This window comes from Chelonoidis abingdonii, chromosome 3, assembly GCF_003597395.2.
Source record: "Chelonoidis abingdonii isolate Lonesome George chromosome 3, CheloAbing_2.0, whole genome shotgun sequence".
Taxonomy (NCBI): Eukaryota; Metazoa; Chordata; order Testudines; family Testudinidae; genus Chelonoidis; species Chelonoidis abingdonii.
The window spans coordinates 30,458,023-30,475,221 of NC_133771.1; the positions used below are offsets into that span (position 1 = coordinate 30,458,023).

Sequence of the window (17,199 nt, forward strand, 5' to 3'; positions counted from 1 at the left end):
CAATGTTTGAAATACATTGTAAGTTCCTTGAGAGGCAGGGACCAACTTGTCTTGCATTCATTAAGCACTGAACATGTCGTTAGCGCTCAGTAAATAATTATAAAAACAATACATTATCACAAATAGAGAATTTTATGCAGAGAGTTATTCCAGTTTTCTTAGAAGAGATTCATATGCTTTTTTAAATCCATTTTTGAGGTAAGAATTTACAAGTATAGCTAATTCCCCAGAAAGGGGAATGATTCTGGATGTAAACTGCTAGATGAGATTTCCTCTTGTGTAGTAGAACTCCTCATTGGTATTAAGCTGATGTAGCTTGTTCTTGCTCCCCAGCCACCTCCACCTCCCTCTCACCTATGCTTTGTTATGCACATCCTCCAGTGCCATGTACTAGGACAGTCTAGGAGATGCTGTAATGACCACAAGAGCTACACAATACAGAATCGGAAGTATAACTAATTCCCTGGTGCCCTCATACTCCCTAGTGCTGAACAGACCTTGGTCACAGTGGAGAATCTAGCCCAGTAACTGACTGTGTAGAATGATTGATTTTAAAAACAACACCTAAATAAAGAAATATGTGTCTGGTGGTGTATACTAGTTCTGTATTTCAAAGAGGGATTGTGTGGTCTGTTGAGCAAGATTGCATGCAGCTAAAGAAATATCATTCATGAAAGAGCTGCTTTAGTAGGGATTTGTCTTGTTCAAGACCTAAGATGACTGAAAGTTGGAGAGGAGATATATGAGAAGAGTTTAATAATATAAAAGTGTCTAGGAGTACTTCTCCCACGTGTGTACAGCTTCCTGTTTATATTAAATATGTGCTTGGGGGATTTATTTAAAACAGATGCCCTCTTTCTGTATACATGATCACTACTGAAGCACTTAGTGACAAGAAGGAATGAGCATCTATCATGTGACTTATTTGTTCAAGTCCATAAGTTGTTTTTATGTTCTGAGAGCTATCTTAAAAGATAGTCTTATGTAAAAAATAAGTTTGTTGTCCCTTCTAAAACTTGCCACCTGATTACTTCGTTGCAAATTTAAGCAAAAGGCATGTAAGGGTTATTTTTTAGGGGAGGAGGATAGAAGTTTTGAAATATTTATTTCACTGGGATTTTGAATAACCGTTCTGTGTACTAAGCCAGACTTCCCTTCATTTGCGTCCTAAGGTTTGTCATGTGGTTTGGCAGACTTTCTAAGTTTTGCAGTTAATTTTTTTTATTTAAAACTTGTGCCTGTGTGCTCCCTTTCTACACAAAATCTAGATGGAAAAATGTTTTACTCCACACGTGGCAGATTCAGAATTCTAGCCATTTTCGTACGTGCAGAGAGAGTGCCTGCTGCGAAACTGGGAGCATTTTTAATATGAGAAACGACAGATGAGTTGATTTTAATCAAAGTTAGCCTGAATTACATTGACTGCCCACATCTCTTTGAACCTTGATTTTGTTTAAAGTCTCTGTGCACTTAAGTGCAAGTCACAAGTTACTTAACAAAAATGGAGTACTGATTTTTCTAATGTGAAATTGGGTTAATTGCTATGTTTAGGGAGGTGCGACTTGGGAGAAGTGGGGTAGAAGAAATTAAACAGCACCCTTTCTTTAAGAGCGATCAGTGGAACTGGGATAACATTCGAGAGAGTAAGTGAACTGTAGTTTATATTTTTAACATGTTCAATATTTGCATAAACAGCTACTGTTGATTAACTGTGTGAAATGAAAAATGTAAAACACTTAAAAATATTTTTTTACCGTACAAAACTGTTAAGTGAATTTTTTCTCTCTGAAGGGGTCTTGTGTCTCAAGCTGTTTTTCTTACTAGTTTTCATGTTTATAGTAAAATATATGTCAATATGGGTTCATAAATACCCCTTTTTGTCTTTTTGCCATGCCGTAAATATATAGAGAGAGCATTTGTTTGAACAGCAGAGTTTGATGATTATGTAGTCATTTGTTAAAATAAAGTCAGTTGTACTTTCCTAACTTACTTACCTCCTGAAGTTGTATAAATTTGTATGAGTACAGTCTAACCTACCACTTAGAATAGTTTAAGTTCATAGAACTTGATTGCCCCTGGTAAAAATGTAGCTTCTTTCAGTTTACCATTTGGTCAAAACTTCTGTAATCAGATGCACTTATTGAAGCTTCTTAATATAGTTAAGCTAAAATTGGGATTAAATATCTGACCTAAATCCGGATGCTTTAGAAAACGTATGTTTTGTGCAGTAAAAACTGCCTGCCTCAGCAAACTGATTTTTTTTTTTATTTTCTTTGTATGGCATGGTAACAGATCATTTCAAAATATTTACTTTGTCAGATGTGGGTATAGAAAGAAAATTATTTTATTAATCTAGAGATATTAATGGATCTGCTATGTGATAAATAATATAAATTAAATGATGAAATTACTGTATGCCATATCTGCCTTTCATTATATAGTGTGTTGATATATCCATAACAGGATATTGACTCTTACCATGAAGCTGACCATTTTTTCCTTTGTAGCTGCTGCTCCTGTTGTACCTGAGCTTAGCAGTGACATAGACAGCAGTAATTTTGATGACGTTGAGGATGACAAAGGAGACGTGGAAACCTTTCCAATCCCCAAAGCCTTTGTGGGAAACCAGCTGCCTTTTATAGGATTTACCTACTATCGAGAGAATCTGTATGTGATGTATTTTAATGTGCATCTTGTCAAATATAGTTGAAAATTATTTTATTGCATTCCTCTCCTTTTGCTTAAACACATCTAATTTTACACTTGATACAGTTCTGTCCCTTGTTGAATATTTGAAAAGTGGAGTTTAAGTTGGATTTATCAAAATATGCCATTTTTTGGATGTTTCTAATTTTTATGTAGTCACTTATAAAATTGCTGTTGTGCTCTAGCATATATACTGGATTTTTGGGTTAGCTAATTTTAGAAAAAAGTCTACAACTAGGGCATACATTGTGTTAAGGCTGTTTCTTTTCATTACTATTTATGTTGAATTTGCATTATTAGTCATGTGTATTGTATTTAAATAATTACAGAACTATTGTAAGTATTCATTTAAACATTAGAAACTTGTATTGAACTGAAAAAGTCAGAACATTCACTTTGGCCAAGAGAACAGTCAAATGAAAACTCGTACTGAATAAAAATGGCTTCATTCAGAGAATAGCCTAGCAGAGATTAAGACTTGAGAGAATTGATTAAAATGAGTTGATTGGCATGGTTGCTAGAGTTGTTGAAAACTTGAATAAGAGTTGAGTTTTTTCCGACAGGTTGCTAAGTGACTCTCCTCAGTCTTGCAGAGAAAATGAATCCATGCAATCCAGGAAAAATGAGGTAAGTACTTTTTAAAAATAAACATTAATGTATGTTTACTTTATTTTGCTATGTCTGTTAAGACATGCACAGTGGATTTAAACAATATCCAGTTATGAATAGCTAGTTTGTATTACTTAATGTTAGAATATTTCTATATATTTACTAACAGAGATTCCATCTGTAACATGAAAATGTCAAACTACTACATGAAATTGTGCAGTGTAAATTTTAGATGAAAGGATTGTGTTTATATAGTATTAGTTTCATTTAGAAATGAAAAAAAGTTGTATTAACATTTGTATAAATTTCTGCAACCACTGAAAATGTAATAAAACAAATATTTGTAAATTCTTTAACATTTTGTAATTAAAACATGATTAGATTCCACGATAACCTTCAAAGTATAAAATATTCTAAGTCTGAAATTTTAGTAAGAATGCTGAGACCATTTAAAAACAAAAAAAAGATTTGTAGGAAATGTTTCCTGTGCTTTTCCTTTTTTAATGCTCACAATTAAAAAAATGTTTTCTTCCTTTTTATAGGACAGCAAAGAGGTAGGTGCATTATTTTGAATCATGAAAGAAATTAAGATAGTTGGGATTTTTTGTCAGCATTAAGTAATATCTTAAAGGTTTATCTCAGTAAACTGTTAACAATGGATTAATTTGTTTATGAATAAAAGAACTTGTAAATTGCTTTTAAGAAGAGAGCCTACAGTTAATTATCAGTGAAATGAAGTTAATATTAATTCAGATTTATACTATAGTTACCTTTAATTCCTATTTGGCAACCAGAATTTATTTTGCAAATAAATGTGTAAGGCGTTATTCACCACAAAAGATTTTGCTCCAGGGAATGTTGTAGATTTTGGCTCCACATCTAAGTGATTCGTCGCTAATTTGTCCAGGGCATGAAAAGTAAATTTTCACACAGTACTGGTGAAGGAATGGTTATAAGCATAAAACTGACCCTCAGTAGGGGAGTGAGTGTTTGAAGCAGGAAGGTTTATTCAGTATTTGTGGATTGCCAACTGAGTTCATGCACAAAGATGGCAGAAAGTCTGATAGGATTTTTATGTATATCAAAATAAGTAAATATATTAACCACAGTTGACCTTAGCCCTCCCTTAGTAATTCAAGGGGATTGTGCCATTAATTAAAAATTGTGAGGGTTTGCTAATTTTTAAACCTTTAAAAACAGCTGAGGAAAAAGCTCATGCAAACATAAAAATAAATACATCCTGTGCTTCTGTACTTCCTTTCCATCATACTGTGCAGCTTAGGAGTGTCTAGTGTTCTTTAAAAGGAAGCTATTGCCGTTTAAAATTGCATGCAGTATCTGCTGAATTCTTCCAGTGGTTTTAGAGCTAAGCATAGAATCATAGAATATCAGGGTTGGAAGTGATCTCAGGAGGTCATCTAGTCCAACCCCCTGCTCAAAGCAGGACCAACACCAGCTAAATCATCCCAGCCAGAGCTTTGTCAAGGCGGGCCTTAAAAACTTCTAAGGATGGAGATTCCACCACCTCCCTAGATAACCCTCCAGTGTTTGACCACCCTCCTAACAGTGGGTGTTTCCTAATATCCAGCCTAATATCCATCCACTGCAACTTGAGACCATTGCTCCTTGTTCTGTCTTCTGCCAACAATGAGAACAGCCTCGCTCCATCCTTTTTGGAACCCCCCTTCAGCCCGCTATGAAATCCCTCCTTACTCTTTTCTCTTCTGCAGACTAAACAAGCCCAATTCTCTCAGCTTCTCCTCGTGAGTCATGTGCCCCAGCCCCCTGATCATTTTCGTTGCCCTCTGCTGGACTCTCTCTAATTTGTCCACATCTTTTCTGTAGTGGGGTTCCAGAACTGGATGTAATACTCCAGATGTCGCCTCACCAGTGCCGAATAGAGCGGAATAATCACTTCCCTCGTTCTGCTGGCAATGCTCCTACTAATGCTATTAGCCTTCTTGGCAACAAGGACACACTGCTGACTCATCCAGCTTCTCATCCACTATAATCCCTAGGTCCTTTGCTGCAGAACTGCTGGTTAGCCAGTTGGTCCCCAGCCTGAAGAGGTGCATGGGATTCTTCCGTCCTAAGTGCAGGACTCTGCATTTGTCCTTGTTGAACCTCATCAAATTTCTTTTGCCCAGTCCTCCAATTTGTCTAGGTCACTCTGGACCCTATCCCTGCCCTCCAGTTTATCTACCTCTCCCCACAGCTTAGTGTCATCTGCAGACTTGCTAAGGGTGCAGTCCATCCCATCATCCAGATCATTAATAAAGATGTTGAACAAAACTGGCCCCAGGACTGACCCTATGTGACATAGTAACTTCAATTGTACATTTCAATAGCAAATCTTTTATTTTCTGTATTTCTGATTTGTAAAATACAAAGGACTGATAAAATGCTATATTTGTGTTGCCAACTCTTCTAATTTTTATCATGAATCTCACAACATTTCAGGTTTTTCTTAATGCTCCAGCTCCTCGAGTCATATAATTGTTGCCATCTCAAATTTTGTTTTTTTAAAAATGTTTTTGCCCCTCATAGTTGCAGAAAAAAGTTTGAAAACAAGAACCCTATAGACTCAGAAGCACAGAAGGCAATTAAAAACTCCCAAATTTATGATTTTTAATCCAGTCTCATGAATTTTTGTGTATTGACTTACGGTTTTAGAATGTTGGGAATTGGCGATATGGTGTTTTCCAAAATGTAATGGGGACAAGTTAGGTTCTGTGCAAATGTTAGACTAAGAAATTCTCACCTTCCTTCATGATGTGTTCTACCTGAGCACGCTTAGAGGCATTCTTAAAATGTCATCCATTTTGGTCATATGCCTGATAGATTTTATTTATTTATTGAGCGACTAATCCAAAGAATCTGCTCTCGAGGGTTGGGTTTAGAGAAAATAAAGGAGAGGGCCAGAAACAGCATTCTATTCCTGTGGAGCTTTTGTGTCTCACCATATGCAGCACATAATACTGTGGTGGCTAGATTTATTTTATTACTGTATGCAACAAGTTTTTTGTTTCTATGGATATTTTCATGAAGAATCTTCATGAGCATTAATATCTTGCAGAGATGTAACTTTAATTCCCAATAATCCAGTGGTGGTGACTGGCTGAGAAATAATTTTGTGTTCCCATCAAATTGAAAGATTATATTGATTTTCATTGCTCATCTGTCTTGGCTATTTAACTGAACTACACACATTTTTATGTGCTAGTATTTTATATGTGGACCATACTTTTTCTGACAGTTTGCACAGTTTCAGAAAAAACTGAGCAAGTTAGAAGAACAACTCAATAATGAAATACAAGCCAAAGATGAACTAGAACAGAAGTGCAGGTAAGAGACAGAGGTTTATATTTGGCATATTTATACCAAACCTTTTTTAATTTTCCATTTTAAAAACTTAAAATACAATTAAAAGTATACTTAAGGGATCCCAGCTCCTCTAAGGAGATCCTATTTTATACAGCCAATTTGTTAGCTCCATATGATTACGACTACCTTTAGAAGATAACAGTGGCCATGCTGGGTCAGACCAATGGTCCATGTAGCCCAATAGCCTGTCTTCCAACGGTGGTCAGTGACACATGCGTCAGATGGAATGAGCAAAACAGGGCAATTACTGAGTGATCCATCCCATGTAGTCCAGTCCTAGCTTCTGGCAGTCGGAGGTTTAGGGATACCCAGAGCATGGAGTTGCATCCCTGACCAACATTTTGTTTCGTCTTTAGAGAAGACCACTCTGCTGGACAAATTTTTTTTTTCCTCGGTGCTTGTGTGGTTGCTTAAAGCAGGATTCACTATAGAAGATTCACAAGACACATCTGCATTATTCTGTTTTTCATTATAACCAATATTTGCCTTTTTTCTAATATTTGTTTTCATATTTTTCAGGTCTGTTAATGCTCGTTTAGAGAAGACCGTGAAAGAACTAGATGAAGAGGTAAATCAGTGTATTTTCTGTTGTACTTATAGCTTAAGTGTTCTTATATGTGTTAGGTGTGTTTACTTTTCTCAGGATACACCAACTTTTAAGTAATAATGTAACTATGGTGCAAGAACATGAGTTTATGTTCTCACAGTATACCTTAGCATAAATGTGCTGCCACTATTGCAATATCTTGGCAAGAGGAGGGTAGAGTGATTCTTATATTATTTAATTGATTCCATAATCATGTTTACTATGTCCTGTGCCTTAGTTAATAATTTGTAGAGAAATAGCATTTAAATAAAATGTGTGTGAATTGAATTTCAGTTAAAGATCCAGAGTTGATAGTGTTGAAGGCTGAAATACTCCCTCCATAGAGCAGAGAACAGGTAGTGGCAGTTCAAGCATCTCTCTACTGCCCCATCCTTGTGCCTCAACCCTATGTTCAGGAACCACCTCTGGAGGAAATGAATATAGCTTAGTTGTCATGCCTATTTAATCATTGGTTTTGCTGATGAGTCTGCCAGTTTTGCTGATACTGCTTGTTCATTGCATACTTCGTCACTGGAAACTAGACATAAGCCCCCACAGTCATTTAACATGGACCATCAACAGAGCCTTCATATGATAACAGCTTTCAGGCACTGCCAGTCTGGGGTGGATTTGAACCGGCCTTACGTCCATTACTGATCTCCTGACTATCCAGATTCCTTAGAAACAGAACTTTATGACTGTACAGTTATTTGCCAATTGTATATTGTTCTGCAGTTATATACAAACACAGCTGTTAAGTGTTACGGTGTGTGTATACAGTAAGCAGATGGAATACATTTTTGTGTATTTGTAAGTTAATTGGAATCTATGAGTTATCCTTTATATCTTTAAAGTAATACCATGGTTCTGTGTATTTTATTTGAACTTAACTATAATTATCTCCAGGTAACATCAAGGAAGAATGTAGAATCTGCATTAAGGCAATTAGAAAGAGAGAAGGCTCTTCTTCTGCACAAAAATGCAGAATACCAGCGGAAAGCAGAACATGAAGCAGATAAAAAACGCAATTTGGAAAATGATGGTATGTGGAACAGAACCTTAAACGTGATACACGGGGATTTTAACATAAGATAACAGAACTGTTATCTTGTTGGTAAGATCTGTTTAAAAATTGTGAATCAGTGTGTGATGAAGGTAACATATGATTATTTTATTATAGTTAACAGTTTGAAAGACCAGCTTGAAGATTTAAAAAGGAGAAATCAGAACTCTCAGATATCAAATGAGAAAATTAATCAGCTACAAAGACAGGCAAGTTGTATTTCTGTGTGTGTGTGTGTGTGTGTGTGTGTGTTAATGTAAAGTCATTGTTATAATGGGCTATTGAAGTTCAGGCTTCCTACTTAGCAGAAGAAAATTGCAAGTAGTTACAGAAGTTGCATTTTAATATGAAGTGTTGGTTTACTAATGTAATGTTAGAAAACATTTCCATATTTTTCTTTTTCCTTCAGTCCTTAAGTTGTTGATTAATTTGTAATGGAGATGGTCATTTTGCATTTTAATTGTTTAAAATCTGCATTTATTAATCAATAGCTGGATGAAGCCAATGCTTTACTACGCACAGAGTCTGATACTGCAGCCAGGTTAAGGAAGAATCAGACCGAAAGTACAAAGCAAATCCAGCAGTTGGAAGCTAATAATCGAGAATTACAAGATAAAAACTGCATGCTAGAGAATGCTAAACTCAAACTTGAGAAGGACTTCATCAATCTTCAGTCAGCCCTAGAATCTGAAAGACGAGATCGAAATCATGGGTCAGAGATTATCAGTGATCTACAAGGTATTACAGTAAATATGTCTACATTGATTCATGTTTCAGAAATACAAAAGAGTACAGTGTAATTATTTGATCTGGGAATTGTAACTAATTTTAATACATTGGCCAAGTCAATTGTATCTTTCCTTAATAAAATTTTATCAGTAGATGTAAAATGTTACTAACACCTCTGAATCGCCTATTAAATGTGAATGTATTTGTTCTAACTTTTGTAGCTAACTTTTTTTTCTTTTTATTGCTAACTTGTTTTCTGACTGGTTGATATTTTGGACATTTTTAGGTCGAATATCTAGCCTAGAAGAAGAAGTAAAAAATGGAAAGAGTACATTAGCCAAAGCAGAAGTGGAGAAGAGACAATTACAAGAGAAGTTCACAGATTTGGAAAAGGTAACTACACATGTTAAAGTAGAATGTATACTTGGTTTTCAGTATAAAAGGTAGAATATAAAATGACAGTATTAATGGAAACTAAACTTGAGTCAGATTGAAGCTCCATGGTACTTACATGAATTGGTAACTTTTTTCCCTAAATTTTCTCTTTAAATAATTTTCAGCATGTGTAGGAAATGCATAAATGTATTTTTAAGATAGAGGAATATCTTAGACTAGTGGTTTTCAATCTTTTTTCATTTGTGACCCCCTAAAAATTTTTGAATGGAGGTGTGGACCCCTTCGGAAATCTTAGATGTAGTCTGTGGAGGTGTGGACCTCTTCAGAAATCTTAGATGTAGTCTGTAGTAATTATTAGAGGAATTCATTCTTGGTGTGTTGCACAGGGAGCTTTCCAAGCAATCTGTGTAACATGTTAAAAGATTGCTCATAGCAGATTAGATGTTAGAGGGATGCTCTATTGTGTAGGCTGTATTGTGCGCAAGGTTGTTTTAGTCCCCATTAAAAATCAGAACTTGCTGAAGTGTAGAGCTTTTTTACTTGCTGCATTCTAGAATGCAATTTGCACTATGTTATTTCCTTAACATTTGCCACATTTTCTCTATTTGTATGTTCGATGTTTTTCTCACTTAGATTATAAAATCTGCTAGTCAGGAACGACGTTATTTTCTTTCTCTGTAAAGTACCATATAAAGCTCCAGTTCTGTACAAATTTATTTTTACTATATTAAACTTATTCGTAGCATTTAATCAAATCTATGAAAACTTTTCTATTGGTATTATGTTTTATAAAACCTTGCTTTCACAAATTCTAAATTTTGAACCATATTTAACTTGACATAGTACTCCCTTTTTCTACACACAGGAGTACCATTGCAGCCATGCAGTGCCCCTTTGTGCCCACACTAAATCAATTGCAGGACAAATGTCTTAATTTGTAAGCTCCTTGGAACATGGACTATGTCGTCTTCTGTCAGTGTATTGCCTTTTAGTCATGCTCCATAGTACTACTATTCATAACTATTTTAGCCTTAGTTTGCAGTCAAGAATAATTGTTTTGTCAAGGAAGTCAATTTCCTTTTTCCTCTAACTTCAACAGGAGAAGAGCAACATGGAAATAGACATGACATATAAACTCAAGGTTATGCAGCAGAACCTGGAACAAGAAGAAGCTGAACATAAAGCCACAAAAGCACGATTAGCAGACAAAAATAAAATATATGAATCTATTGAAGAAGCCAAGTCTGAAGCCATGAAAGGTATGCATACAATCTTAATTTTAAAATTATGTAACCTAGATAATATAAGTTTTATAATGCTAATTGTGAAGTTGAAATTTTATAAGATTATACACTTCTGAATCACGTTAGGAAGCTGATTCAGGAGTTTTGTATATAAATTAAAAATTCTAGAGTTGTTCAGATCACGTAAAGTAATCACATTTGGCACAGTTTTTCCCCTAAGTTGACCATCCCAAGAGTGGCCAAGGTTTGAATGCGGATGCTGTTTGAATGATCCTCTCCTGCATGTTAGGGTTAAGGTACATTGGTGGAATAATTTAAGGCAGGCCCGCACAACTCGTAAAGCGGCAGGGGCCACATTACTCCAAAGAAAACAGCTGAGGGCCGAAACCTCTCGGCCCCGCGGAAACCCGCCCCCCCCCCCAGACCTCTGGCCCGTGGAACTACCCACCCAGGCATGCGCCTGTGGAAACAACGTCCTTCCCTTAGCGCGGCCCCACCAAAACAGCTGTGGCGAAAAGGAAGGGTTGGAGGTGGGAAGGTAATACTTTATTTTAAATCAACCAGGGGCTCCAGCTGAAGAGGTGGCTGGGAGCCCTCAGGGGCAAATAAATGGCGGGACTCCGGGGGCTGGGGAACCTGGAGCTTTGCGGGGCTGGGGCAGGGATTTAAAAACCCAGAGCTCCTGCCGTGAGGGAACCTGAAGCCCTTTAAATCTCAGCTGTGGCCGATTCAAAGGACTCTGGGCTGCCCGTAGCCAGGGGAGCCCTGAGACTTTATATCCCCCGGGCGGGATTCAAAGGACTCTGGGCTGCCCAGAGCGCCTTGTGCGCGGGTTTAGAATCCCTGCGCGGGGCCACACAGTGAGCCTCCGAGGGTCACAGCGGCCGCGGGCCGTATGTTGTGAGCCTGATTTAAGGATTCTTGCACTGCCCTATTGGTAACTATTTGGAGATAAATAAAAGGATTTTAGTCCAGGCAGTCACTGTGTTCATGTACATTAACCTCTTCGACTGGCTCTGTGTATTCCCACTTATGGGTATTTAATTGCCTGGTTGGTGCTAACGGTAGAACTTCTCCGAGCAGTATTCATTGGAACAGTGGTGCGCCTCTCTCTATACTTCCCCTAGTGTTTTTGAACATTTCGAGCACAAGGCCATATAAGGAGTGCTGAGGGTCCTCTACCACCGCAGTTTCTTTCAACTGCTCATGCTGAATGGAAATTAACTGCTCTGATTCATTCAGATCCAGGGTTTTCTCCATGATAGTACATTTGATAGTTTTTTGTGGTGGTGTTTTAGTGTGTAGTGTAATTTAAGTATAGTAATAAGTGTAGATGGTTTTTGTAGAGTTGTAGGTTTGGTTCTGTGTTATGGCAGAACAAAGAAAAAGAATGGGATTTAAAAGACATGCTGATGCTCATCTGTGTCTTCCAATGACGGGCAATCATATTAGGTGCCTGAAGTCTTGGGGGAAAGTCATTCTCCTTCTGGTGTGTTCATTTGCTGGACGTTGGTGCCAGGCATTAAGAGGGGCGAATAGATGCAGTACTTCCTTTAAGTACCTTCAGCTGCTAAACCTCTGGTTCTTGGGTGGTCATCAGATGTGAAGCCTAAGAGACTAGGTTTGGTGCCTGTGGCTTTCTCTAGTAACAAGCTGCCTAAAGTTCAAGATGTCGGGCTCTTCATCATTCTTCTCCAGATCTTCTGTTAAGTTGTCAGGCTTTGAAGCATTGTTGTGGAAATGACTATCTGCTTTCTAAGGATCCTAGACCTTGGCTCTGGGCTCTATCAGTTCCAGAAAGAAGGGTGAGAAGATGGTCTGTTAGCGGTGCAGATCCTGTAAATTAGACTTACTGGATCGTGACCTCTGATGGTGGCTCTGTGGTTCCAACTCTAAAATCCAGGTCAGTTTCTGGGTTCAACTTTGAAGACAGAGCTGCAGAGTGAGCGTTTATCTGGATATGGTACTTCCTAGTCTGGGGGACTTTGAATCACGGCTTTTTTGAAGCCTGTGATCCAAAAGGACTTCTACAGGTGGTGACTGATTGCACCTTCCTTGTCTAGCATTCCTTGGATCTGAGCAAGCAGATTCATAGATTCTAGGACTGGAAGGGACCTCAAGGTCATCAGTCCAGTCTTGCCTCATGGCAGGACAAATACTAGTTAGAACTCCTGATGCATTTATCTAACCTACTCTTAAATATCTCCAGAGATGGAGATTCCACAACCTCCCTAGGCAGTTTATTCCAGTGTTTAACCACCCTGACAGTTAGGAACTTTTTCCTAATGTCCAACCTAAACCTCTCTTGCTGCAGTTTAAGCCCATTGCTTCTTGTTCTATCCTTAGAGGCTAAGGTGAACAAGTTTTCTCCCTCCTCCTCCTCATGACACCCTTTTAGATACCTGAAAGATGGCAATGAGGAAGAGTCATGCATCATCAGTTGTGCAGTTTGTATCTTCTTCACTTGAAAAAAAGAGAAGAGCAGAAGAGATTATTTCTCAGTATACTTCTCTGCTTCCTCTCCTAAGTCTAGTACAGGATCCCCTAGCAGATCTTTCTCACCTTCTCTCTCTCTCCACTTTGCAGTTCCATCGTTCTCTCAGAAGTGTTCTGTAGTGATCCAAGATCAGATCCTCATTTAGAGGAGAATAAAGGAAGAATTAAGAAACCTGATTCATCTCAGTTTGTGCCTCTTCAGCCTGTGTTCCCTATTTCCTTTGCTCCTCCTCCTATGGGCAGTTCTTGTCTCCATTGCCCAATTAGGTTCCACTACAGAATTTTTGAATCATTCTCCTTTTGGATGGAGAAGTGATTTTTCTTCTGATAAGGATGCAGTGGCTCAGCAGTCCTTTGTTCAGCCAGAACTGCCAGATCAGGAGGATGAAGAAAGAGTGCTTGTTTTTGAACAAGAGCAAATGACTTTGATCTTGATTTTGTCTCCTGAAGTAGATGTGACTTTTGCTTCTTCCCCTTTTGAGAATGCTTTTCAGTTTCATGACTTGGTGCATTGCATGGAATCCACACTGAACCTACCTTCTGTGGCTGTGGAGGAAACCTCCCATCCAATATTCAACATACTTGAGACTACCTCCAGAAATAGGTTATCGCTGTCAAATCTGGATGGTCTTTTACAGCTTGCTAAGATTGCTTGGTCAGCTCCTGCTTCCTGTCAGCCTGTTTCCAAAAAAGCTGGCAAACTGTATTGGATCCCTCATTAGGGGTTTTCTTGTTTTCATAGATCCCGTGCCCAATTTGCTGGTTGTGGCTGCTGCCAAAAACAGACTTATGTCTGGCCAAGTCCTCTCCAGTCTAGCTGACAGGGAGGAGAAAAGATTGATACCTTTGGGGGAGAGGTGTTTTTTTTCCCTCTTCCCTTGTTATTAAGGTGGTTCATTGCCATGTGATGATGGCCTATTATCAGTTCCGTCTATGGGAGAAGGTGATCCTGTATGTTCAAGATTTGCCAGATGATAAAAAGAAGGCTGGCAAATGCTATTTTGACTGAGGGACAAAATGTGGCAAAGCATGCTCTCAGGGTGGTGTTTGATGTTTTAGACTCTTCGCCAGAGCATTGGCATCTGGCTTTTGTCCCCTCTGCATTCAAATTGATCATTTTTTTTCAAATTGATCGTTTTCCTCCTCCATGCTGCCTGGGGTACCAGCAGAGGAATAACTGAGGGCACAAGCGCTGACTTTTCCTTTTCCCCAGGGGTGCTCCATCCTGCTCCTCCCTGTGGCCCTGCCCCCACTCTGTCCCTTCCCCTATGCCCTGCCTTCACTCTGCCTCTTCCTGTTGTTGCTCTGCCCTCTCCCCCGAGTCCCTCTCCTCACTCTGCCTCTTCCCATTCCCCACTCAGCCCCCTCCCCAAGGCCCCCGTCCACTGTCTGCTCTCCACCCTCCCCCAAGCCCCTCCCTGAGCTGCCAAACAGCTGTTTGATGGTGGCACCTGCCTCCATCAGCTGTTTGGCAGCAGCACCGCGCCCCCCCCCATCAGCTGTTTGCCACCCCCTGCTCATCAGCTGTGATTGTTGAGTGCTAAGCACCCACTGTTTTTTTCAGCACTTATGACTGAGAGTTCAGGAGAGAGAGGCTCCCTGATCTCAGTTCCAGTGTCCAGCCCCAACCTGGACCAAAGTAGCTGGGAAAAGCCATTCCAAGGAAGTCTGGCATCTCCTTTGTAGTCCTGAGCTGGAGCATGCTCAATTGCTCTGTGGGGATAGAGCATATGCAGTCTGATTTACATTAGGAGCTGTGAGATGCTCAAGCACACTCATTCAGGATGGACTCTTTTGGAGATTTTAGCTGCCAAAATTGAAGTCTCTACTGAGTATATATGAGCTGTAATTTTTCAAAGGCTTATTATGTGGCCAAATTTGGGTAGATTTTGACAGGAAATGGCACGTAGAATAGGATGGCAAAAGTTCAAGTTGTTCAGCCAGCTGATGCACCAGCTGAACCACCTGGTATTATTGAATCACCATTGTGCTTACTGCTTGTGTTAAAAATAGTCTAGTGAGTGTTTTTTTTGAACTGCTCTAGTACCTCCATGCTTTTGAACTGTGATTTGAAATTGTCAGGGGCACTGCCTGTGTGGCCCAGACCTGAAGAAGAGCTCTGTATAAGCGCAAAAGCGTGTCTCTCTCAGCAACAGACACTGGTCCTGTAAAAGATATTAAGTCATTCACCTTTGTGTGTCTCATAATTTTATCATCAGTTTCAGTCATGCCATCTAGTACCTTTCATCCCACAGTAATCCAAAGTTTGTTAAATTCTAGGCACCCAAGTTTAAAATTTTGGCCATAGCTAGGCACTTAAATAAATGTCCTTATTTTCAGTAGGGCTGGGCACCTACAACTCTTACTGACTTCACATTTTAAATTCTCTTATTTCACAGAAATGGAAAAGAAGCTGTTGGAGGAGAGAGCTTCAAAGCAAAAAGTAGAAAACGGCTTGTTAGAAATTGAAAAGCGGTGTTCTATGTTGGACTGTGATCTCAAACAGTCTCAACAGAAAATAAATGAACTGCTTAAACAAAAGGATAAACTAAATGAAGATGTAAGTAGCAATTATATAAGTAGTCTGCATTGAAATCTTTTGGATATTGTAAAATTTGTTCCAGTTTTAAAAGTATTTATAGAATCATAGAATATCAAGGGTTGGAAGGGACCTCAGGAGGTCATCTAGTCCAACCCCCTGCTTAAAGCAGGACTAATTCCCAGACAGATTTTTGTCCCAGATCCCTAAATGGACTCCTCAAGGATTGAACTCACCACCCTGGGTTTAGCAGGCCAATGCTCAAACCATTGAGCTATCCCTCCCCCCTGGTTATGGGCAGTATCTGTAAATCTTTACAAATGAAAAGAATAGTAAGTATATCTCCTCACTTCTGTAAGTTGCTGGAAGGCTTCCTTACAGCGTAACGTTTCATTTTCTGAAGTTTTTCAGCATTGTGACAAACTTAGAAAAATTTCATATGCGGAATGTAAAATTCTCTAATATTAGGGTGAAAAACTTGCTTATTCTACTTAGAGATAATTTTAGCTATAGAATAATCTTTACATCCAAAAAAGACGTGTTTGTGCTATACAGTAGTTCATAGTTAATACAATAAAAACAATAGAGAATCAGTGAAAGTGTAAATATTGTTCTGAGAGTTCCTTACTGTACATGTCTGTAAAATTCTTCTGATGTAACACGCACCCTTCCCCCCCCCCCAAAAAAAAAAAAAAAAAGAGAGAGAGACATTTCTTTATTTTTCAGGTTAAAAACTTGACATTAAAAATAGAACAGGAAACACAAAAGCGCTGCCTCACACAGAATGACCTGAAGATGCAAACACAACAAGTCAACACATTGAAAATGTCAGAGAAACAGCTAAAACAAGAGAATAACCATCTTCTGGAAATGAAGCTGAGCTTGGAAAAGCAAAATAATGAACTCCGCAAGTAAGTAGTTAATTATTTAATCTTAAAAGTTCAGTTGTATTTTTATCTTATGCAAAATTTGAGAGCCATGTGTACATAAAATCCTGACTATACAAAATCAACCATATCATAGACACTCCTGATTGTTGTTTGCTGCTGTTTATACTGTAGTAGTATCCAATGGTCCTGGCAGAGACTGAGGCTTTATTGTAATAGGCTCTATACAAATACATACTAAGAGATGGTTGCTTCCCCAAAGAGCTGACAAAAAAGAAAAAAAAAAAATCCTGACCACATGAGTTACACCTGTAGATTCAAAAGAAAGCTACTCTGAAATGCTGTTTTCCAAAAAAAAAAAAAAAATAGATTGAGTGAAGGCATAAAGGAACATGTTAGGATTTGAGATAAATTAAAAGGTGATTAGAATTAGCTTTCCCTGAGAGTCTATATTGGAATCAGACTAAAATGATTGCACACCTGTAAATTTGCAGCTAAAAATGATAGTCTTAGTGCTTAGTAACTTCATCTTCAGTGTGACTTACAAACACTAATCAGTT

General features: G+C 38.4%; 1 protein-coding gene across 1 annotated transcript in view; it reads left to right on the forward strand.

The window, feature by feature from the left end:
- Window positions 1-17,199, forward strand: part of ROCK2 (Rho associated coiled-coil containing protein kinase 2) — a 179,259-nt gene that overhangs the window by 124,445 nt on the left and 37,615 nt on the right. Inside the window, exons 8-20 of the mRNA XM_032792336.2 lie at window positions 1,552-1,643; window positions 2,508-2,667; window positions 3,270-3,333; window positions 3,858-3,869; window positions 6,572-6,660; window positions 7,219-7,267; window positions 8,192-8,327; window positions 8,466-8,557; window positions 8,840-9,086; window positions 9,364-9,470; window positions 10,573-10,732; window positions 15,613-15,773; window positions 16,479-16,663. Coding sequence (XP_032648227.1) covers window positions 1,552-1,643; window positions 2,508-2,667; window positions 3,270-3,333; window positions 3,858-3,869; window positions 6,572-6,660; window positions 7,219-7,267; window positions 8,192-8,327; window positions 8,466-8,557; window positions 8,840-9,086; window positions 9,364-9,470; window positions 10,573-10,732; window positions 15,613-15,773; window positions 16,479-16,663 — 1,554 coding nt within the window. The remainder of the gene's footprint in view (window positions 1-1,551; window positions 1,644-2,507; window positions 2,668-3,269; window positions 3,334-3,857; window positions 3,870-6,571; window positions 6,661-7,218; window positions 7,268-8,191; window positions 8,328-8,465; window positions 8,558-8,839; window positions 9,087-9,363; window positions 9,471-10,572; window positions 10,733-15,612; window positions 15,774-16,478; window positions 16,664-17,199) is intronic.